Raw genomic sequence first — 22,008 nt, 5'->3', positions numbered from 1 at the left:
TTGAAATTTATGTCAGCACCGCATCCAGCGACTCTGGCCGTTGAGGATTTTCACTCATATCGGATCTTGAGATGGAAATTCATGGAGAGAATAAAGTCCAGCAGGCTCATCTGCAGTGTGGAGTGGGTGACTGGTAGCCTGAGAGACGAAACGTCATGTTGCCGGCTGGCTTTCTCTCAAAGTGTTGCCTATTGTTCTGAACTCGATTTGGCTCAAGTCAGCGTTGTTAATTCGATTCGCTGGGCAGTGCTCTGTTTGTGAAACGTAGGCAACTATGAGCACATTCGGTAGCAACATGGATGCCCAACGAGCTGATTGATGGAGAACAAGACTGCGTCGCCGCAAACCGCGGCCCAGAGGCCGTAAAAATGGAGACCGGGGTAGAACGCTCGGGACCGGAGCCCGGAGACGGCGCCCCACTTGTCAAAGCGGGCAACCTCCATACGTAGGTCGTTACATCGTAGCTAGTTGCGATGCATAATTTCATGATAAACATTCAAAATAGGACACTCAGATGCCACTATTTAAACGCAATGTTGGCTGCTCTGTGAAGATCTCTTTGCCCATGGGACCAACTTTGGTCTGGCGATCGACTTGACAACCCCTCACCGTCCCTAAGCTACCTACATCGAGATATACGGAAGGCGGTTGTCGACCGTCTCGACGAATCGTTTTGGCAGATTCAAATTCGCCGGCCTGTCTCTTCATCGGCAACCACGTTGAGCCGGCAGTGAGTTGGGAGATGAAGTCAGATTAGTGCGTGGTTTGGTCGGCAGTGGGCTCTGTTGGTGGAGCCGCTTCGGAACATTTTCCAGCAAGCACCGACCGCTAAGTTTGGCGGGGACAAGGACCTGCCGTGGACCTGAGTCGCATTTCGACTTCAGGGTCTCCTTCATCTTGACACATTTTCCCCCGCCCAACATGGCCTCCGCGACTTGAGAGCCCATTTTGCACGCAGCCGACGAGCGACAATTGACAAAACTCCCAGTCGTGGTTCACAGCATGATCCCGCTGTCCCCGACCTGGTCCGCGGAAAGATGGGTCTCCTGACCTCCCTCCCGAAGCTACCCCTCGTCGGGTCCATCCTCCTCGTCCTCTGTTCGCTCTTCACGCAGGCGACAGCCTACACCGAGCTCGGCGACGACGCCCTGCGCGCGATCCCGTCGGGAGGCGACGCCTTCGACATCCAGACCGGCTCGCTGCTGGCGCCGATCCTCATCCCTCGCGTCCCGGGCACCCCCGGCTCGGCCAAGGTGCAGCAGCACTTTGTCGACTTCTTCCGCGCCAACCTGCCGCAATGGACGATCGAATGGCACAACTCGACCTCCAAGACGCCCGCGACGGGAGATAAGGACATACCCTTCACCAACATCATCTTCCGCCGCGACCCGCCGTGGGCCAAAGACGGTGAGGTTGAGCGCCTGACGCTTGTGGCGCACTACGACAGTCTCGTCCACCCTGATGGCTTCATCGGGGCGATTGACAGCGCGGCGCCGTGCGCGATGCTGCTCCATGCGGCACGGAGCATCGAGGATGCGCTGGTGAAGAAGTGGGAGGCTATGGAGGCTTCCGGCGATGCTGGAAGCGGGCTCGAGGAGGAGAAGGGAATTCAGATCATCTTGCTGGATGGAGAGGAGGCATGGGTATCTTGGACCGACGAGGACTCGCTCTACGGAGCCAGGTATGTCCCAGTGGGTGTCGAGCGTGGCCTGTCTAACATTACATAGGGCTCTGGCTGCAAGCTGGGAAGAGGAGATTCACCCGAACTCCATTTACAAGACCGGACTTTCGTCCATCAGCCTATTTCTCCTTATCGATCTCCTGGGCGCTCCGAATCCCCAAATTCCCTCATATTTCCAGAACACTCACTGGGCGTACAAGAAAATGGCCAAGATCGAGCACCGCATGCGCGAGCTCGGTGTTCTTGAGACCAAGCCGAGGCGCTCATTCCTCGTAGACAAGAACAAGAAGAGCGGGGGTTTCACTCAAGGCTATGTTCTAGACGACCATGTACCGTTCATGCAGCGCGGCATAGAGATTCTGCACATCATCCCCACTCCGTTTCCTGATGTTTGGCATAAGATCACGGACGACGGGGAGCACCTGGACCTACCAACGGTTCGGGACTGGGCTCGCATCATCACGGTGTTTGCAGCGGAGTGGATGGAAGTGGATGAATTCTTACCCAAGAAGACGGAAGCCGAGATGCCGCATGACGAGCTTTGATCCTCTTTGTGTTCAGAGTCATATAGAGGAGCTTTTCTGTGTTGGTATCGACAGTTACTGCGCCTGATTTGAGATGAGACTTGCATCATAGACCTTTCAATTATGAGAAAATGTTCTAAAAGTTGATTTATGAGGGATGTTGGGTTCTAGACTTTCAGAATGCTGCGCTCATGGGCTGGAGTGGAAGCACCACATGATCCTTGCTCCCTCTTCTATTTATGTCACTTACAAAGCCTTCATCTCATGAAATTGACCCAAGGTGTAATACTCCAAACAAGTGAATTTAGATTTCTCCCGAATTTCTTCCATTTGTATCTAGAGCCAGTATTTGTTTGTTTTCGGCTCTGCCATCACCTCACTGTGTATCTTACTGTGTTAACAGTCGCCGCACAGTCTCCGAAGCTCCACTGTCCATGGTCCGTGCACCAATCGGTAGTTCGTCAGGACACGAAAGCTGTCCATAAGTGCAAGCACCTGGTGATGTTGAAGCTCCCGCCCCAGCTACAAGCTGCAACAGACAAGCCGCCCAACCAGCAAAAATGCGATTTCTTCACTCCTTGACGCCCGCCCTCGCGCTTTTTGCGGCTGGTGCCGCGCAGGCCGCTTCATCATGGGGATTCGACAGTGCCACCGTCTCCGTCTCTGGAAAGGGCAAGGATGCCACCAAGGAGAAGTAAGTCGTTGGAGCTGCCACGGCAGGCGGCCGAGGGAATGCCCTCAATTCCGGAACCCAATTGCTGACGAGCTGCGACAAACACAGGTTGAGCGTGACTGCCCCTCTCAAGACCCCCGTCTCCCTCGGAGCCAAGGACTCTCTCAAGGTCATTATCACGGCCAAGGAAGGCGACCAGGCCAAGCGCCCTCACCAGGCCTTCCTGATCCTCAAGGAGACCGAGAGCGGCCTCGAGGCCCCCTTCCCTCTGGAGCTCAAGGAGAACGGCCGCGGCGTCGTTGATGTCGTACGTGCACCCGAACCAGACTCCTACCTTTCCAATTGATCGTCCATCACAAGCTAACACAACCAAAAAAGGCCCAGAAGGACCTCCCCATCCAGCATCTCCTGGCAACCAAGCCCCTCCGCGCCAGCCTCGTCATCGGCTCCTTCGGCGCCTCTCAGGCCCTCGACGCCATCCTCTTCGATGTCGACGTGAAGCGCGACCCCTCCGCCGTCCTCCCGACCTACGACGCCCCCCTCCGCTACGGCAAGCAGCCCGAGATCCGCCACATCTTCCGCGAAGACCCCCGCAGCCCTCCCAAGGTCATCTCGCTGGCCTTCGTGCTCGCCGTGCTGGCCACCATCCCCGTTCTCCTCGCGGGCGTAAGTCATCCCTGAATGCGGAATCGCATATCCGATCAAGTAAATGCTGACTTGACCTCCTTTTCAGTGGCTCGCCCTCGGCGCCAACTTCAACCACCTCTCCAAGGCCCTCGGCGCCGCGCCTCTCTCCCACGCCGCCTTCTTCGGCTCCATTGTCGCCATGGAGGGCGTCTTCTTCCTCTACTACACCACCTGGTCCCTCTTCCAGGTCCTCCCCGTCATGGGCATCGTCGCGACCTCCATCTTCCTCAGCGGCTCCAAGGCCCTCGGCGAGGTCCAGAGCCGTCGCCTCGCCGGCCAGAGGTAGACATTGCTGTTGTTTTCACGACTACATACATATCATGGGGAAAAGCGGGAGAGTGGCAGGGTAGAGACACCATCAGGCTTTACGGCGGAAACTTTGGTTGTCTTTTTCAAAAAAGTTCGGAAGGGGCATGTTAGCCGTTGAGACGTATCCCCCGGCCAATTGTACATCAGCATTCACGAAAGCATCTGGGCATCTGTGGAATAGACGAGACCGAGGGAAAAGAATTAAAAGGGTTAAACGAACCAAAGGAAGTTGGTATTCAAAAGCCGTCTAGAAGTAACGCCATGCTCGCTCGCCCAAGTGAAACCCATAAACCCCATCACATCTCATCCACCTGTTCCCTAAGCCTTCTCCCACCACTTCTCGTCACTATCCCCTAGAACCTCCACGCTCCTCCTCGCCGGCGCCGTCTCCTCGTACGCGGGCGGCGGCGCCGGCACATCGTCCCCGGTCGAAGCCCTCCTCCTCTCCACCCCCTCCTCCATCCTCGCCGCACCTTGCCTCGAAGACTCTCCCCCCATGTATGAGACCTGCTGCTGCTGCTGCTGCTGCGGACGAACCACCATCCCGCCCGGGACGTAACCCGGGTACCGGCCGTTGGAGTACACCTGGGCCCTCTGCGCGTGCCTCATGGCCCTGCGCTCCCTCTTCTGCTGGCGGCCCTTGCCGAAGGGCAGCGCGACGGCGCAGATGCCGCAGGGCTGGCCGTTCGGGCCGGCCGTGCAGCCGCGGGCGTCGGCGTGGTCGAGGGGCACGCCGCAGGAGTCGACGGCGACGGGCTGGCCTGCCTGGTTGTGGTTGTGGCCGTAGGGGTTCCTGCCGGCGGCGACGTGGACGACGGTGGAGACGAGGCCGGTGATGAGACCCATTTGTGTGTGTAGGTTGTTGTTTTTGTTGGTTGAGAGAGGATATGTGGTGGGTGGTATTGGTGAAAGTTGTAAGTGCTGTGATTCAGGTACTTGATAATTCAAAGTGACTTTGAGATGAGATGCGTAGATTGAGTATAAAAGCTCTGATAGAAGACTCAAAGATGCTGATGTTGCTGATGATGTTCCCCCGAATCCAAAACCTCACGACCTCCGTCCTTCTTTTAAACAAAAAATCACCGTTCATCATGCCCCCCAAGCCTCAAGCCATGCCGCCCTCCAAAGCGCTGGACCTCCCGATTGGGAAGCCGATTCGAAAGCAGCACGCAGCGGCTTCGCTGCAGCCAAGCCACGGCGGCCCAAGTGGGCCCGCCGGCACCGAGTTGCCGGGTGCGTCCAGTCGCGAACCCCGGTACAATGGAGAGGAGGAGAGGGCTGGGTCTCCAGCCGCGGACGCTTGCTCGAGAGGAATGTCAGCTCTTCGCACTCGGCAGTGTGGCCAATCAGAAGAGACGGGGAAGAAGGAGTGTTAGCGTTGCGCGCCGGTGAGGATGTGTTTAGAACAAGCGGGTGGACGACGAGTGTAGTTAGTCAGGTTGATTAAGTAGGTAGTCTAAAATTCGACCACGGGATGTCCGATTGAAAGCTAAGGATGCGCGCACGTTTCTTGCAAAGACGATGAGATGCGAGTGCGAGGTAACAGACAGGGCTGAAAATGTGTCCAAAAAGAAGGCCGTCGTTAAACCGTCCGGCGGCTGTGCAATGCGTATCTACGGGTACTCATCTAACCATGCTTCGTAGGCACGGAGTAGGTACGTTATCCAATAATTCATGACTTTCATCTTCGTGGCTGCTGCTTCGCGGCAAGCGTGCCGTTCGAGGCCGCGGCGAGCTCCCACCAGGCCCGCATTAGGGCCATGCCGCCGTTTTGCGTCTCGGGGGTCCTTCCCCTCCCGCGGTCGTTCGGATCGCCGCTCGTGCCCGCCGCCGCAGCGGGTCCTCGCCGTTCGGTTCCGTCTCCGTGATCATCTCGTGGTCCCTGTTCGCTTAAGCGACCCAGCACCTTCTGACCAGTTCGTTCCTGACCACCAACCAGCACATAGCTCCTCGTCTGGTTCTTTTGGGCTTCGCCGTTGGGTGCCCACACCTTATCTGGATTGCCGTTGGCCCAGACGCCGTCGTGCGGAAGTCCGTAGTTACGGTAATCCGTCACGTTCGGCTCGTTATCGGGAATGCCGTCCGTCTCCACCGTAGGCATGACGCCCTTGAAAATGCCTGCAGCCCACCACATGCCAAAACGTCCCTCGCCGTCCCTACTCAACAAGGCTGACTTTGCATTGTGCTCTACCCATTTCAGATACGCCTGGCATGCGGACCCGTGAGCCGCCTTGATCTGGTCATAGGCTTGTGCATTTACAGTCATGCCAGGTTGAACGTCGGCTGGGTCTAGGTGTTGGCAGAATGTAACGAAGTGGTGGAAAAAGATGCCCTTAAACGTCTGACCATCCTGTGAGCATGTCGCGCTGGCATCGCACCGGTCTTCCATGATACCACCTCTGCCCAGGCCGCGCCAGGGAGGCAAGTATCCTGGTGGAAGGTCTGAAAGATCATCGACCGGCCTGTCGGCCGCCAAGTCCCAGCCCGAAGCCTTGATAACTGCCTGGATCAACCTGTGCCCATCTTCGAGGTAAGATGCGCTACCAGTGGCGGCCCAGAGTCCGCGCTGACCAGTCAGAAGCACGCCTTGATTGTAAGTAAAGACTGCCTCACTCCGCGAATCGCACACGGTATTGCCTGGCTTCGACCTGTCCACGTGATAGCCGTCAACGTAGAGACCTGCTTCATTGGTCATGTTGACACCAGTGAGCCACTTGTAACCTTCAATGGCAGCGGCAAGGTACTTGGGCTCTCTGGTAGCCTTCACCCCGCTCGCGCCGTTGATCCAGGGAGTCGTGTTATTGTCTCCCGGGAACCACAGGTACATAGAGATAGATGCGGCAATCCACAGCTCATTAGTGATTGCGTTCTTGTAGGGCTCCAGTCTGGGGTTCCAGTTCATGCCACCGCCACAAAGGCGGGTGTCCCAACCTTTGGATCCGAGGTCCCAAAAGATTCTAGCTCTGTGTGCGAAAGTAGGGATCCAGTACTGGCCATGCCAGGGGCCATTTGCCAATGCATCTCCAAGTCCGGGGGTCGCACTCTCGTTAAGGCCCTGTCGCGAGTAGAATAGTCCGGAGTGGATGTCGATGAATTTGACGGCATCAACCCAGCCGAGAACGACCCAGAGAATGTCGTCGAAAGCCTGCCGAGCTGTTAGGTACTGCTGATATTTTTGTTTTTAATCCGTCGCACGAACCTGGTTGCGAATCGCAACGGCATCTTGGCCAAAGTAAGAGGCCACGAGCTGGGTGAAGAATGTGTCTATCAGGTTGCGCTTTGCGCCCTTGTCGGAATTTCCTCCGATATCGAGGACTGCCAATGCTTGCGACAAGGAAGTCAGAGCACCTGACAGCATTGTCTCCATAACAGCAGCAGTCCAATCGATGGCTGCGGGCCAGGTTCCTTGGTCTGCAACAAAAAAGTCATGTTGCATGACCGTCATGGCCTCGAATGCAGCCTCGAGAGGCTCATTGTTGGTCGTGGATGTATCAAGGGATGTCTTCTTCGCAGGCCGGGGTGTCTGCAGGAAGTTGGTTGGTTGTCTAGCTTCGCAATCGGTCGGAGGCTGGGATTCGGAGTAGAAGATGGGGCAGTACGGCTTGGGCGCATTCGGAGGTGTCGCCGCAGCGAACGCCGTCGAGGGCGAGAGCAGAGCAAGCGCTGCGAGGCAGGCACCGGACAATCGGAGGAGAGTCGATCGGGCCATGATGGCTGTTTCAAAGGCAAATGACTATATTCAAGAAAAAGAGCAAGGAGCTCTCTAAAAGGCCGCTCACGTAGAGCAGGGCAATGCCATGTTCAGGAGGGAATCGCAATCGCCTCGACGAGTTTCGGCGCAGGAAAAAGACGCAGGAGTAAAGCGATCGTACCGCGACAAGCGATTGATGGGAAAAGAGGGAAAAAGAAGACAAAAGTGAGGGTCGTTTAAGGGTAAAACAAGGTAACGAGCGGAAGGATGGCGGCGCTGAGTAGCCGGGCGTTGGCGATGGCTGTCAGGCCAAGCCAAGCCAGCCCACTTTACCAGGTAAGATCCACCTGCACGAGGCACTCGAGTGGTCGCAGAATGGTGCACCGAGGAGGGTGGTGACCTCGTTCGGAAGGTGGCGGCCACTACCAGATTATGTTCATGCGGGGCATCTGGAGTCGCCAAGACCCTGATTCCTAACCTGAGTGCTGTGTCGAGGTGCACTTTTGGCACTACGAATTGCTACAGATCATCTTTACCGCAGATATTCTTCTGGTCCAGCTTGATGCTGCCATCTACCAGGAAACTGGCTACACGCATGAGGAAATTGATCACGAGTACTCGTCTAAAACGGGCTAGCCGAGTAATGCCTCCGTCTTGTACTAACATCTCAGGTTCGGTCCAGCTCCCTCGGCGGTGTGAAGCCCACGATGGCACAGCCCACCCAAGGCGTGATCACCTGCCGATATCTGGCGATGAACTGGTGGATCTGGTGACTTGTATCTGACCCTCGGACATGACCATGAGAAAGTCTGCGGATACGCTCAGCCATCGAGATAATCCATGTGGAGAAAGCTGTCTGCGGTTTTGGTCAAATACCTAGGCGAGCATGTCTCTGTAAGCTGGAACTGACATTCAGTTGGAATGACGAGAAAAAGCCGTTGAAGAGGGCCCTGAGGAATGCATCGCTAGACTGAAACGAACTGAGTCGGCTTCTGTAGATGTTTCTAGCGGTGCGCGACCACCCGCCAGTCCGTGTCATGAACTCGACTAATTGGCTTTGATGTGGAAGGGTCTTCCCGTTCTCCATTGGCTGCCGTCTTACTCAGCGATGCTATTAGCGGCAACCCAGAACATCCCAAGACTCGAGAGTTGGAGGAAACATCGACAGGCCAGCTAAAGTGCCTCTGGCACGTGCGTCTTCACCGAAGCACACCGAACCGAGCTGGCCCTGTCCGAGGTGGAGAGCTCAGGTCATCCGCCGGGGCCTACGTAATTTAATAAAAATATGGACATTTCTAACCTCATAACCATCGATACCTACTCGTTGCAGTACTGCCGTGAGAAAAGAAATCGACTATTCGGTTCAGTACTTCTTTGTACACCCTCATTGGCCCGCTGACGTGCAGACAAAGAACGCGCTCTTTGTGTCTTGCAGCAGCAGGCAAGACGCGTTTCTGGTTTAGACGCCTAAATCTCAGCGCCCATTCGCTGACAAAGTGCGCTGGGCCTCCAGAAGCAGGGCAGTCAGCCCCACTAACCTGCTGCCGTCCCGCCCTCTGCCCACGCCCGGCCGCGGGCCAATTGTTTACACGCTTCACCATTGGAAAGTAAACAAACGACCCCTGCCCTGCACGTAGAACGCTTCTTCTCCATCAACCTTAACCTCCGCGAGCTCAACATCTCCAATCTTCACACTTGCAGAGCCATTGCGTCCGCATTCATGCCTTGAGCAGCTTTCTCCTGCTCGGTATTGCTTCAGTGCAGCTTTTACGATTAATACAACCCAAACATCGACCCGCCGACGCGTCGTCCCCAGCTGCTGCTGCGCGAGCGACGTGAGTTTCCCATTCTGCCTTCCCAAGTCGCCTCCCGTCCTGGAAACCGCGTTCAACGCGTGAAAGGGTAGTCATGGAGTCCGACGCACTACATGGTCGCTACCGCTCCCGCGTTCTACGAGAGATGAACGCTAATCGCGAGAACCCTTTCAACTCCCCGCCATCTTCCACCGGCTCCCACGGCACCGTCAGCCCGACTATGTCCTCCGTCTTCTCGGATCCCGACGGCGAGTCCACGCGCAGACTTAACGAGGATATAGCTCGTCTTGTCAATCCTAATAACGGAAGGCTCCAGGTCGACTTGGAAGCTGCCCACCGCAAGTGGCCCGAATTCTACGCCAAGCCAAAGAACCCCGAGCCCAGAGCAGCCACCAAGACCAACGGTTCGTTGCGGCACAAGGAGAACGTTTCACACAAGAGCATCGTCCAAAAGTATCTCTCAACCATTGATGACACTGAGCAAGATACCTGGCAAGGTTCTAAGCGGACCCGCGCTGAGATGCAGCCCCGCGTCGACAACGACTCGGATCTTTCTTCCAACATGTCCAAGTCGCCATTCCAGTTCGATATCAACGCCGAGAACTTCCGTTTCAACCCCCAGCAACAACGACACCAGAGCCCTCTCGCCAAAGGCCACGCTCGCACCGCCTCCGGAAACTACAAGGCTGCTCGACGGGCCTCAATGGCCGCGAACGCCGAACGCAGGAAATCAGACTTCTTGGCCCCTCCTACGCAGGCCACACCCAAGCCTGAACCGGTCCATAGCGCTCCTGCAGTCGAGTCTACTCCCGTCACCTTCAACACGATTAAGAGCCACTTCCCCTCCCCGGCGACCACAGACAGTCCCGCTCAGAACAACGTCACATGTCGATCATTCTTCATGCCCGACATCTCTCACCTGAACGATTTCATCACGGGCAAGCTCCGCTTCGACGGCGGCGTGCAGAACGGCGTTCCCGTCTTCGTCAAGAACGGCCGCGTTCGCAATCGCATCGAGACTCAGCCGCCTAATGACCACGCCGAAGTTGACGGTCTTGCGATCCCTCCAGACGAGGAGAACTTGTTTGTGTCTCTGGATATGATCAGGGACGAGATCTGCAATCTCCAGGAGCACGATGATCTAGTGCAAAGACATGCGCTGGCGTTGGAGGAACAAGTGGTCGACTTGAAGAATGAGCTTAAGCGGTTGAAGGGCCGCAAGTCAATCGATAGCGCCATTGGTTCCAGGACGGCCTCAGAACCTGAGACCGCTGCCGATGAGCGTTACCACATGGAGAAGCTTCGTAAGTTCAATTGCTATGTACCGAGGAGAACTTGATCTGACCAGATACAGAACTTGAGTCCCAGATGGCAGCATTGCAATCTCGACTTGAACAGGCGACTACCCGGATTGGTGTCAGCGAGGCCGAGAACAACACTCTATCGCTCGAAAAGGACCGGGCTGTGAAGAAGCTTCAAGAAGCTTGTGTGAACATTGGCGATCTGATGGACAAGATTGAGACGCAGGAGAGAGCGCTTCACGAGACTCAGGAAAGACTCAACGCTACCCTGGAGATCAATCATAACCGGGAATTCGTCCAGAAAACATCCAGCTTCAAGCAGACCAGCGAGGCTCTGCAAGTCGACAACAAGTCCCTCCAGGCAGACAACAAAACGCTCCGCCAAGAACAGGAAACTTTGCAGCGAGAAATGGAGGAACTGCGAGCGGACAACAACTCTCTGCGCCGCGAGCAGGAGTCGCTCATCAGTGAGAACAGGTCACTACGCAGCAACGCGCGCTCACTCATGACCCAAAACGAGGAGCTCCGCCAAACCGTCGAGAATGCAAAGGAGGACATCCAAGCTGCTCACGAAGAAGTCGAGGCTTTGCAGGTAGAACTTCAGACTACGGAGCAGGAACACGGTACCCTCAAGGAGGACAACGATAGCCTCGTTCGCCACAACGAGAAGTACTTCAACGAGAACAAGATCCTTCGTCGCGAAAACTCGGGCTTTGAGAAGAGCCTGCACGATTTGCACGACGAGAACATTCGTCTGAAGGAGGAGATCGAGTATCTCAAGCAGCAACTCGACCACTGCCGTCCGCTAGGCAAAACGGAGGAATTCTCTGCGCGCCTCAATAAGGAGGTCGAGGATGACGATGATGAGGAGGGAGAGAACATGACCTCGGCGTTCTTCATGCCTGACATTACGATTGACAGCACGCAGAACTCGAGAGTCGTTGACGTGACTGCCGAGGAGAAGGCAACACCGAAGCGGACCCCTAGCAAGAGGACCATCGAGGTCACCGAGACGACAGAGCAGACCGACCGCAGTATGAACGATCAGGACACCATACAGAGCCGGCGAAGCTCGGTCGCCGAATCTCGCCCCAAGAGACGACCGTCCGCCTCTCGGGCTCCCAGCTCTTCCCAGAAGGTCGCCTTCTCTTTGCCGGAGGGATCCGCCTCGAACGGGAAGAACAGCAAGGCCTCGAACCTCGCGAACAAGGGCAGCAAGAGAAGCAGTAACTCTCACACGACCTCCAAGAGCTCCGTCAAGGGTGCTTCCGTACCGGATTTGGATCCCTTCCAAAGTGATGACGAGGGCACCATCCAGTCGCCGGAGCATACCCAGACCCACTCCATGGTCGTTGACGTGAAGAGCCGGAAGGAAGGATCCTCAAAGTCTAGGACTGTCCGGGAAGAGACCACAAACACTACCCGCAACTTGACCAGCCAGAGCCAGAGAAGCGTGTCTCTCAAGCCGGCCGTCAAGTCCTCCCAGAACAAGTCAACCACCATCGACTTGATGACCCAAGGCGGACTCGATAACACGACCACCGAGATGAAGGGTAACTGCCCTGGCCTGTCTCCGGATGCTCGCCGCGTCCTTGATACTTTGTCAGGCCACAGCTGTAAGAACTGCATTGTGTGCACTCGGATCAAGGCCCACCGCGGAACAGTGACTGCGGCCGATATTGCCGAGGGCAAGAAGCGGATCAAGGTTTCAAGACCAGTCCCTCCGTCCGAGCAGTACAAGCAGTTGGGCATGTCCACAGAGGACAACACCGTGCGCCCTTCCCAGCCTCCCGGCCACGCTTTGGCAAAGGTCATTCAAGGCCTCAGGGACGAGTTGGAGCACATGAAGATGGAGGCGGCGAAGATGCAGGCCCGATACGACCGACACAATCCTGCCCTCAGCGAGACCAAGCGCAAGCAGCTGTTTGCGGATATCCAGGTCAACCGGAACCAACAGGAGGTGAAGAATGGGCAGATCTACGCTCTCTACGACGTAGCAGAGGGTCAGAAGCAAGCAGGACAGGACATGTCGGAAGAGGAGCTCGACGTAACCGTCTTTAGCATTACAGGATTGAGTGTCAGGGATATTACTGACCAGGTTACTTGGGAGGGCATTTCAGCATAGGAGGAGCCATCCAGACTCGTAACATGATGCGAGTATTTTGTATGGCGTTCATGGGGATGCATTTGACGGTATCACGAGGTTGAGCCCCGGAAGGTTTTGGTTTGGCCGGAGATTGACAAAAGGCTGTTTTTGTTCGGTTTATCGCGTTTGGACCGCGTTGTACATATTAGGCCCTTTGGCAGAGGTCGTTTGTGGGCAGGAATTATACCCCAGGTCAGAAACACAGTGTGCATTACATTAGTAGTTGGCATGGTGAAGCATTTCGTGGTCTTTGTTTGTTGATTTGCTGCATTGTCTCGCAACGTCGGCTATTGATTGCATCGTCCAGGTTTGCCTCGAGTTGATCATCCGGGTGCTCACTGGTCGTTGAAGCCACCCGCTCAGCAAGGTGCTCTTGCCAAATAAACTGGGAGGCAGCACGCAGGCCATCGGCGGAGCCTGATGCCTGAATTTTCACGGACTTTCCAGTCCTGTCGTTTCGACTGAGGGTCTTTGAGGAAGGCGCGCAGGCGTGGGCTTGGGTTTCGACGGCCTAGGTTCGTGGCCGCCGGCGGGCTCTTTGCTCTCCCGCGAAAGCTCCTCGTTGCCGTAGAAGGTAGGAATGCTTGGGTGAAGGGCGATAACGGAGGGCAAAGTGCTTCCGCTGGTCGAGACGGCGATCTACGAACGCCCTGGGTCGGCAGGCAAACATCTGCTGAGCGCGTTGGGTGGGAACTTTATTCACTCTCTTCGGTCGTCGCGGGCTGTTGGGACACTGCCCGTCAGGGCGGAGGTGGTGGAAAGCTTTTCACGCGAGGCAGCCTTTCTTCAGCCGCCAGCCAGCAGGACAGTCTGAAGTTGCGCGGCGAAGATTTCATCTCACGGTGTATTCATTTAGTCACATCACGACAGCAGCGTGGGCTTTCGTATCCAACGAGGCGTCCCCATTGCCACACCCTGCTCAAGGGCTCCAGACGCATTTTCCTCCCCTTCTTGTTTACACGCGTCCAAGAGCCACAGCAGCACTTCCCTCACTCCTCCGACTCAGCAGGCACCGTAGCTTCCGTTCTGGGCAAGACTCTTCTTCATACCGCCGCGCAAGGCGACGGACACAATGAAAAGTGTTCAAAATCAAAAATTGCACCCACGATGGCCCCGAAGGGCAATCGAGAGAGGTCGACTCCGCGATGTGCAATGCAGGCCTCCCTCTCTGCCAGCCGGATTTCTTGATCCCCAGCGGACTGAGCAAGGTAAGTATGAAGAAAAAAAGATCCAAAGGAAGTCTGAAATGTGCGGGGAGAGACGACGTTTATATAGATGGTGAGGGCGGTGGTCGATGGCAGAATCGGGGGGCGCGATCACTCCTGGGGTGGGTCTGCGGTTGATTTTTTTGATTGGTCGGGAGAAGAGGGTGCGGTTTGGTGGGGACCTGGATGAGGTGGGCCTGAGGATGAGGCTCCAAAGGGTTGCTTGGGACGCCGCTCGAATGTTCCATCTTCAGAGTGAGGAAGGTACTGCTCCAGGCATGCGGCAATGATACGTCTCCATTGGGGACTTGAGGCCCTACAGCTGGTGTGAGTGTTACAAGAGCAACTCGACAGGCCCACCCTCTGCTTATGGCACTGCCTTCTCTCGACCTGTGCGCCTACGTTGGTATGGGTGGCATCTTGGTGTGAACCTTGAGGTGGCACGCCAAAGCGCCACAGCTCCTACCGTGGTCAAATCAACGCAGCCGACGAGGTAATACGGAACAACCAAAACTTGTGTATCTAATTTGCGGAGTGCAGCAGTATGCCTTGTCCAACAGGCGAGGCCGATGCGACTTCTAGGGCCAAGAGATCGAGTCTGTTGCTTGGGCATCCGTCAACTAAACGACTTTGATTATTCCACGAGGGGTGGACATGCTTTCCGTTGGCCTGGGTCGTCACTGCACGTGTGTCATGGTATGAATACATACCCGACAGCAGCCCAGGTTACACACGATGTCATACATAAACGCCAATGCCGACCCTCGTCTGAATCGCATACGAGTGACCATTTTCTTTCCGTCTTCGCTCTTCGCTCTTTGTATGACATCGGTCTCTCCCTCACTCAACAATGGCGCCTACATTCGCCAAGCGCTTCAGACTCGACAACGGACTGAAGCGGCTCCCGGGCGGATGGCGAAGATTGGCAATTTTGAACGTCACCATTATGATTACTTTGTTGATCGTACTTCTGGTTACCCTTGCTATTGCCGCATCAGCAACTGGCGAACTGGCCAGAGCCTGGCCGCTATATAATGCTAAATGCAAAGGCAATAGCACCGGCATCATCGACATCCTTCTACATTTGGTTATTAATACGATATCGACTGCTATCCTCGCTTCGTCAAATTTCTTCATGCAAATCCTCAACTCTCCTTCACGAGAGGAAGTTGACACCGCTCATAGGAAGAATAATTGGCTGGACATTGGTATCCCATCATTGCGAAATGCATTTTATTTATCCTACTTCAAGTTTATTGCCTGGTTTCTACTATTTCTAACATCAATTCCTATTCACGTGTTCTTCAATAGCACCATATTTCTCATGGACAATCGTTCAGGAGACTACCACGTTACTATCGCGACTGAAAATTTCACCAGCGGCGGCAACTTTTATCTCCCAGGGGCTAGCCTCATGACTACTGATCTCTTTACACCCGACACAGGAAATCGGAATGAACCGGCGTCTTTTCTGAACAAACAAGACTTCGGCGCAATTCATAGCTTTCAAGATTATGTCTACGACAATTTTGAGGAACAATCCCGCAAAGTCCGGAAGGCAGCCGCCTCGGCCTCTCAATGGGAAAGGTTGGAAGCTTCTGAGTGCCAGAAATTGTATGACAACGAACTATGCACTGGTGTAAGAGGTTATCGAGATGTCGTGCTGGTCACCACAGGCGCAGACTGGACACGCAAAGCACTTTGGAGCCTTGCCCCTGATTCGGACAACATCTGGGAACCAGTAGTACCGCAAGGCATGACAAATTCGGTGTGGTTCTCGACTCAGTGCAACATGGTGGGACACATTACCTCCGGAACTGTCCCTTCCTGCAATGCCAGCTGCAGCATGGTCTTCAAATCGCCAAACCCCGGCGAACCTTGGTTGATCAGTATCGGAGACTGGTATAAAGTCCTTCGTTTCAAGTCTGCTACCAGTACTACCTGGAACACTTCGGTGTACTCCTCTGCTATAGGCAATCATCACATAGGCCTCAGATTCAACTCATTCGATACATCCAGCGACCTGGCATCGCTCCGCATATCACACTGCTTGGCAGAGCCTGTGCAGTCGGCCTGCTCCGTTGCGCTTTCGAAAACCTCCCTTCTCATCGTCGTTTTATCAGTCTTGACGAAGATTGTCATTTGTATTGTCGTTATCAGGGTTCTCGGTCCTCGAGAACCACTTGTCACTCTTGGGGATGCTATCGCGTCATTCATCACAAACCCAGTCAGGGGAGCTCACGAGCGAGGGCTTCTAACCTTGAGGTCAATACGACACGACGATTCAGCACAGTACTCCGGCAAAATTACAGCGCAACAGTGGACCAATAAACGGTTCAGGAGGGCTTCTGCTGTGCCATGGGAGATATCATACGCAACTTACGGCATATTCACGGCGAGCGTCATCGTATGCCTACTTGTGTTTCTCATAGAGTTGGGAAACAACATACCTCTGTAAGAAGCCGAACTCATGTTTGATAACATGCTGATTCTCTTCCTTAGAAAGTGGATGGGTCTTCGTGGCAAAGACCCAAGCAATGTCGTCGCAGCGATTCAGGGCAATGCGCCGTTCATGTCCTCTGTTATCGTTGCCAACACTCCTCACTTATACCTTTCCTTTTGGTACTTAGCATATAATTCAATCGTCACTCGGCTGGAGATGAGCCGCGAGTGGGCTATGTTTTCAGTGAAATATCGCCCGTTGCGGGTTACTCGACCACAGTTAGTAGCTAAGACCTGCCATCTACAATAAGCTATCGATAGAAAGCTGACCACGTCTCAAGAGGCCAACAGATTGGAACCTATCGCCTTCAACTGCCGTATAAATACAGCGCAGCACTGATGTTCATCAGCGTGATGATGCACTGGTTGATGTCATTGGCGATCTTCGTTGTTGCATCTCAGGGAGGTAAGTTCTGCGTAGGCTATATAAGATTTATTACTTATCAACTTCTCACTTTAGATTATTATCTCTTGGAAAGACCTGGTCAGACTGGGGACTTGGTCGGGTATGTATCCGACCAAGTCAGCCTCCCTGAAGGTGCCATCGTCGCTATCGGAGTCGCCGCTCTTCCGGTCTTGCTACTTACCATATTCGGAGCCATCATAACGGCGCTTCCTATTGTGCTCTCCACAAGATACCTGCCAGGATACATGCCGGTAGTGGGATCGAACTCGCGAGCAATAGCTGCTGCAAGTCAAATCTCACCGCTTGCAAAGGTTACTCGGCTGAATCGTCATAACGAAGTCAAAGAAGACGGGGTCGAGCTTGAAGACTTAATATCAGAATCAAACAATAGCGGATGCCTTACTGAAGAAATTGTGAGGTCTGACTCTCAAGCCAATATTGCTTTCCGCCTCTTGAAATGGGGCGAGGTCCAAATGCCGGAGCAGTGGTATCATCGGATGAACCGGAAAAGCCCAGGGGGGGAAGACTTCGGACATTTGAGCTTTGGAACCATACTTGATGACCCTCGGCATCCACTTGAAAGGAAGTGGTATGTTTGAAGTCTCAGCAGTATTTAATTGTGGCGCCGGTATCTTTGAAAGGGGAACACTAGAGAAAATCATCAATGATGAACTGAATAAGATTAGAGACATGGGTAAAAAGCCGATAAGGGACTGGCTAACCCCGATAATCATCCTTCCTACCATCTATACTAAAAGGCAACGGTCTTGGCCCCTTCATCCTGCGTGTCGCTACACGATTTCCCTGCCTTTCTAAGACTATTTATGTTCCATCCGCATCTAGGCTTTCTTCTTGGGAAAACAAACCTCAGTATTCCTTGCACTATCAACAGGCTATAGCAAGGTCGAGTTCCTTGTAGGCTTTGATGAAACGAACCCGTCTGCGGCAAAACGCCATCTCGAATTGAGTGTCGAAGCCTTCCCTGTGGACTGTGTTTCATGCAGTATCGCAGGTTTCTCGAAGGGTGGCATTCTCCATGTATGGGGCCACTCATGGTCACTATAGGCGGCACGACCTTGAGCTAGTATTGCTTCCGGATTCTTGCAACCTCTTTGCTGGAGTGGAAGTCTGTCAGAGTCGAAGAGCTCCACGCCCACACGGGAATGCTGGCCTAGGCAGTCATGATCGGACCGGCTCTTGGTGGCTTCAGGCCAAGGGGTCAAACCTTTCGTTTGGTACCTGGCGGCATCGTTGAATTCCACCTCTTTCAGTCGTTTGGAGATCGCATGATGAGCATATAAATTGGCGTAATCAAGAGGTGTGAGTCCGTTATCGTCGGTGGCGTATAACGACCGCCCTCGATAAAGAAGCATGTCGACAGCTTCTGGAACACCAGCTCGTGCCGCCCAGTGCAACCCAAGATCACCTCCACATGTTGATGATGTTGGATCCATGCACATTGTTGCCCGATTGAACCAGCCGCTGATTACGGGAGAATAAAACAAGCTGATTTTCTCCAGAGTCCATGTGTTCAAGAAGAACTTGGTAGTCTCGGAATGAAGAGGCGTGTGTCTTCTGGAGTGTAAGGCCCATGTCGATGCGGCATACGATGCAAATTCGAATGGACTGCAGCGTGCCACGCTGCTCGACTGCTGATATGCCACTACGTAATCCGGAGAACACCACCCATAGACATTCGTGATTATAGTGAGGTACGTGACACATGTTGCTGCCATCACTGAATCAGCTTCAAGGAAGTAGTTCAGCTTGGCATGCCGGAAGTATTCTGCTGCTGTGTAATGAGCCAGATGAACTTGTCTCTGAATGTCGACAATGAGAAGACCAGCGCAGACGGAAATCAAGAGATCCGCCGCTGTGAAACCATCGTAATCGAAATCGGAATCTCCAGGCTGAGTGGCAATGGCATATTGTAGCTCGGTTGTGGTTAGTGGCCGAGCTGCAAAAGTGACCCAGGAGATTACCTTCATTGCCAAATCTTGATAGTTATTCCCCTGCGCACTGATCCTCTCCAAGATCTCATCATAGGCGAACTTAAGAGCACTCTCGTGGTCTCCTTTGTATTGTTTGAATGCAGATAGAGCGCGTCTAACGTCTCTTACGGAAGTCTTGCATTTCAACATGTCGAGGTAAAGTTTGGCTAGAAGAAACCTATATAAGCTTATAATTAGCACGCCTGTTAGGTGTCTTCATAACTGAAAACTTACATTCCATCCACTGCATCAACTACAGTCTTTGTGACAGCCTCCTCCAGGCCATCAGTTTCAATGATCCTTGACAGAACTTGGGGCGCGTGAGCCTCGACGAACTTTCGCACATCGGAATCGGTTGCGTTGATTTCGAGAGTAGACGAAAATCTGAACGCCTCATCTATATCTGGAAGGCTCCTCGAAGTGACGAAAAGATTGACCTTGGGTTCTAGCGCGGACTTGAAGTTCAAGAGAGTAGAGATGCATGATGATCGACAGCCGTCGGCCTCTTGGCACTCATCCAGTCCATCTACAACTATGAAAAGCTTGGTCAGTTTGCCTAACGCTTCGCGCAATGCTAAGAGCAATTCTCCGGTTTTAGGCCTCCTCTTTTCTTTGGGCGTATTGCAATCATTGTAAAGATGTTCTACTGGGCCAATGATCGAGTTTCGCGTAGCCAGTTGTCGGAGAAAAGTAGATAAGAGTGCTTTGTCGTCTTGCAGTCGGGCTTGTTTGTATTTGAAGTACATGTAGACGAGCCCGACGGACTGGTTGTTGCTGAAGCGGGTGCTAATGTCCTCGACGACCACTGACGTGAGAGTCGTTTTCCCTGCTCCCGGTATACCGGGGCAGAACAGGACCTCCCCCCTTGAACGACGCCAGTCGAGATACCCTTGAGAGTCAAGGAACCAGTTGACTGTGCCATCTTCTCGTTTGGAAAGGAAGTATTCTTGCTGATGTGTGTAGTCCACTGGGTCGAGCCAATTGAGCTTGTCGGCTAGCTCAATATCATCTGTATGTTGCCTGATTTGTATCACGTCTTCTTGTGTTGCAGAGGTTCGAAGTCACTAACATGCTTTTAGTCAGATCTCTAACATCGAGCTTTGCATCTAGATGTGTTTCAATACTAACATTTCCCCACACTGTCTCGCAACTGACGGGGCAGCTGGTCCCAGACTGAACGTTGACTGCTCATCTCGACTGGAGGCACGTGGCTCAACAGCTCCTTCGCATACGCGGCAGCCACGGCAGCTGCGTGTTCCTGTCATGCCTTGTTCTTATGAGAGTCGCAATAATCGCAAATACCTCGGATAACGAGACATGGGAGATCCATAAGGCCGGCGGCCTCCATTTCGAAGCAAAGAACCTTGCCGCCTAACCTCGCATTGACCGTATCTCGCACAGCAGCATTTGCCGGACGCAATCAGACCATAGTGAACAGTCATGTCTCTAGGCTGTCTTTTGATTGCGTTGGCTCTGTCGCAATGGCGGCAAGAAATCCTTAGACTAGCCATCTTGTCGTCTTGTCGGGACTGGGAAGACCCTTTGTTCTCAGATGGTTTATCTGCGTGGCTGTACTCCGCTGGGAACAGGATGTCTTCAAGCCGGTCGGTTTTCTGATACTTTTCAGCCAGTCTAGGCCATTTTGCCACCATGGCTTCAAGATATTTCGGGATATTTGTCCCCTTCATTTCATGCTCGCTTTGAAGCTTAGAGAGGCGTGATAGAAGAAATTTGGGTGGTCTGTTCATAGACCCAGTCTTCTTGAACCCTCCCTCCTCAGCTTTTCCCATATCCCACTGCACCAAGCCAGGAAACCCTCCTGTTGGCGTACCCACGACAATATCGCCAAGTCGGATGTCGGTTCCTTCGTCGTCATCAAACTCGAAGCCTGACGGTACTCCGCCGCCTACTCCAACCATCAGAAGGAATTTCAGCTTCGGAAACGTCGTGATCATGTTTGCAGCAGTCTGGGCGGCTGCCACGGTTCCGATTGTGCCCTTGGGAAGGCAGACTATGACCACATTATGCTTTCCTACTGAGCCGAGGGTGTATGCGTTGTTGTCATTCGGCGGATTAGGGAGTTCGGGATGCTCTTCGTCTAGCATGGCTTTAGCGGCAGTCTGCTCTATGGGAAGGGCACATAGCCAGCCGACTGAGTATTGGTCGCGTTGGGTTTCGAACTCATCGCTGTTGTAACTGTAAGTCTCTTGCTCGGCACAGCTTCCGTCGTCAATCATTCCCCATTCGCTTGAGCCATCTTCTACCCCGTCTGCCGTCTTCGTAGTAGTCGATTTCGTCCCCGGCAGCTCTTCATCGGCGCCTTTCAAAGTCGTTTGCCAAAACTGCCCAATGCTCTTGCGAAGTCTTTCGATGTCCATCTCTTGAATACGCTGCCGTTTGAAGCTTCAAGGGCCAGTGTTGCATTGACGCGAGCCAGGTAGTTGAATCCCAAGAGCGCCGCCACCTGACGAAGTGGAAGACAATCGATTCAACGGTGAGAAGAATTGTTGTTCTCAGGAGGTGAGGGGTATCAGCCTGTTCCCGAAGCAGCCATTATTGAGTGGTCCTGGTTGGTCAATCAATAAGACTGTGTTCAGCTGCACGTCATCTGCATAACGAGACCTGCCGCAGCGACGCTCCGTATGCAGTTACCAGCGCTAATGAGTGAAGTTCTGCTGTTGTTAGGTGTGGTTACGTTTTGTTCAATAGAAAGTTTGTCAGTTTTTCTCTACTTGACACCACGATTTATTCTGAAGTGAATACTCTAGAAACAACAGTGGCAGGCAACGACGACAACAGTGACAATGACAACGGTCCATAATGACAACGGTTTACAATGACAACCACGGTTTAGAAAGACAATCATATTTTATGAAGGCAACAATGGTTTACGAAGACGGCAACGGTTTACGAGGCAGCAAGAGTTTACGACGACGACGACGACGACGACGACGACGACGACGACGACAAAGACAGCATGAAAATAGCATTGACATTGAATATCGCCATCACCAACAATAGAAGAACAATGACTGCGGCAGGAACATTGTGACGGGTAGGATGTAAGCAAGCTGCGAC

The 22,008-nt window shown here is 53.7% G+C and overlaps 6 protein-coding genes across 6 annotated transcripts; 3 read left to right on the top strand and 3 right to left on the bottom strand.

The window, feature by feature from the left end:
• Nucleotides 1–1,037: 1,037 nt before the first annotated feature.
• CkaCkLH20_06649 (glutaminyl-peptide cyclotransferase) lies at nt 1,038–2,226 on the top strand (the record flags this gene model as incomplete). The annotated part of the gene is made up of 2 exons (XM_038889366.1): nt 1,038–1,681; nt 1,728–2,226. 2 exons carry the CDS (start codon nt 1,038–1,040, stop codon nt 2,224–2,226), a joined length of 1,143 nt encoding a protein of 380 aa, XP_038745178.1.
• A 539-nt stretch (nt 2,227–2,765) lies between these two features.
• Nucleotides 2,766–3,851, top strand: CkaCkLH20_06648 (oligosaccharyltransferase subunit ribophorin ii; the record flags this gene model as incomplete). Its single annotated transcript, XM_038889365.1, has 4 exons — nt 2,766–2,899; nt 2,987–3,185; nt 3,257–3,544; nt 3,612–3,851. The coding sequence occupies 4 exons, from the start codon at nt 2,766–2,768 to the stop codon at nt 3,849–3,851; spliced, it is 861 nt and encodes a 286-aa protein (XP_038745177.1).
• A 341-nt stretch (nt 3,852–4,192) lies between these two features.
• Nucleotides 4,193–4,720, bottom strand: CkaCkLH20_06647 (uncharacterized protein; the record flags this gene model as incomplete). The annotated part of the gene is made up of 1 exon (XM_038889364.1): nt 4,193–4,720. The coding sequence occupies one exon, from the start codon at nt 4,718–4,720 to the stop codon at nt 4,193–4,195; it is 528 nt and encodes a 175-aa protein (XP_038745176.1).
• An 835-nt stretch (nt 4,721–5,555) lies between these two features.
• CkaCkLH20_06646 (glycosyl hydrolase) lies at nt 5,556–7,583 on the bottom strand (the record flags this gene model as incomplete). The annotated part of the gene is made up of 2 exons (XM_038889363.1): nt 5,556–7,019; nt 7,074–7,583. The coding sequence occupies 2 exons, from the start codon at nt 7,581–7,583 to the stop codon at nt 5,556–5,558; spliced, it is 1,974 nt and encodes a 657-aa protein (XP_038745175.1).
• A 1,890-nt stretch (nt 7,584–9,473) lies between these two features.
• Nucleotides 9,474–12,805, top strand: CkaCkLH20_06645 (rhoptry protein; the record flags this gene model as incomplete). The annotated part of the gene is made up of 2 exons (XM_038889362.1): nt 9,474–10,683; nt 10,734–12,805. 2 exons carry the CDS (start codon nt 9,474–9,476, stop codon nt 12,803–12,805), a joined length of 3,282 nt encoding a protein of 1,093 aa, XP_038745174.1.
• A 6,355-nt stretch (nt 12,806–19,160) lies between these two features.
• Nucleotides 19,161–21,308, bottom strand: CkaCkLH20_06644 (uncharacterized protein; the record flags this gene model as incomplete). The annotated part of the gene is made up of 2 exons (XM_038889361.1): nt 19,161–19,462; nt 20,762–21,308. 2 exons carry the CDS (start codon nt 21,306–21,308, stop codon nt 19,161–19,163), a joined length of 849 nt encoding a protein of 282 aa, XP_038745173.1.
• Nucleotides 21,309–22,008: the final 700 nt, after the last annotated feature.

This window comes from Colletotrichum karsti (assembly GCF_011947395.1).
Source record: "Colletotrichum karsti strain CkLH20 chromosome Unknown Scaffold20, whole genome shotgun sequence".
NCBI lineage: Eukaryota > Fungi > Ascomycota > Sordariomycetes > Glomerellales > Glomerellaceae > Colletotrichum > Colletotrichum karsti.
Note: the sequence above shows the minus strand (reverse complement) of the source record. Positions and strands in the feature narration are given on the sequence as shown.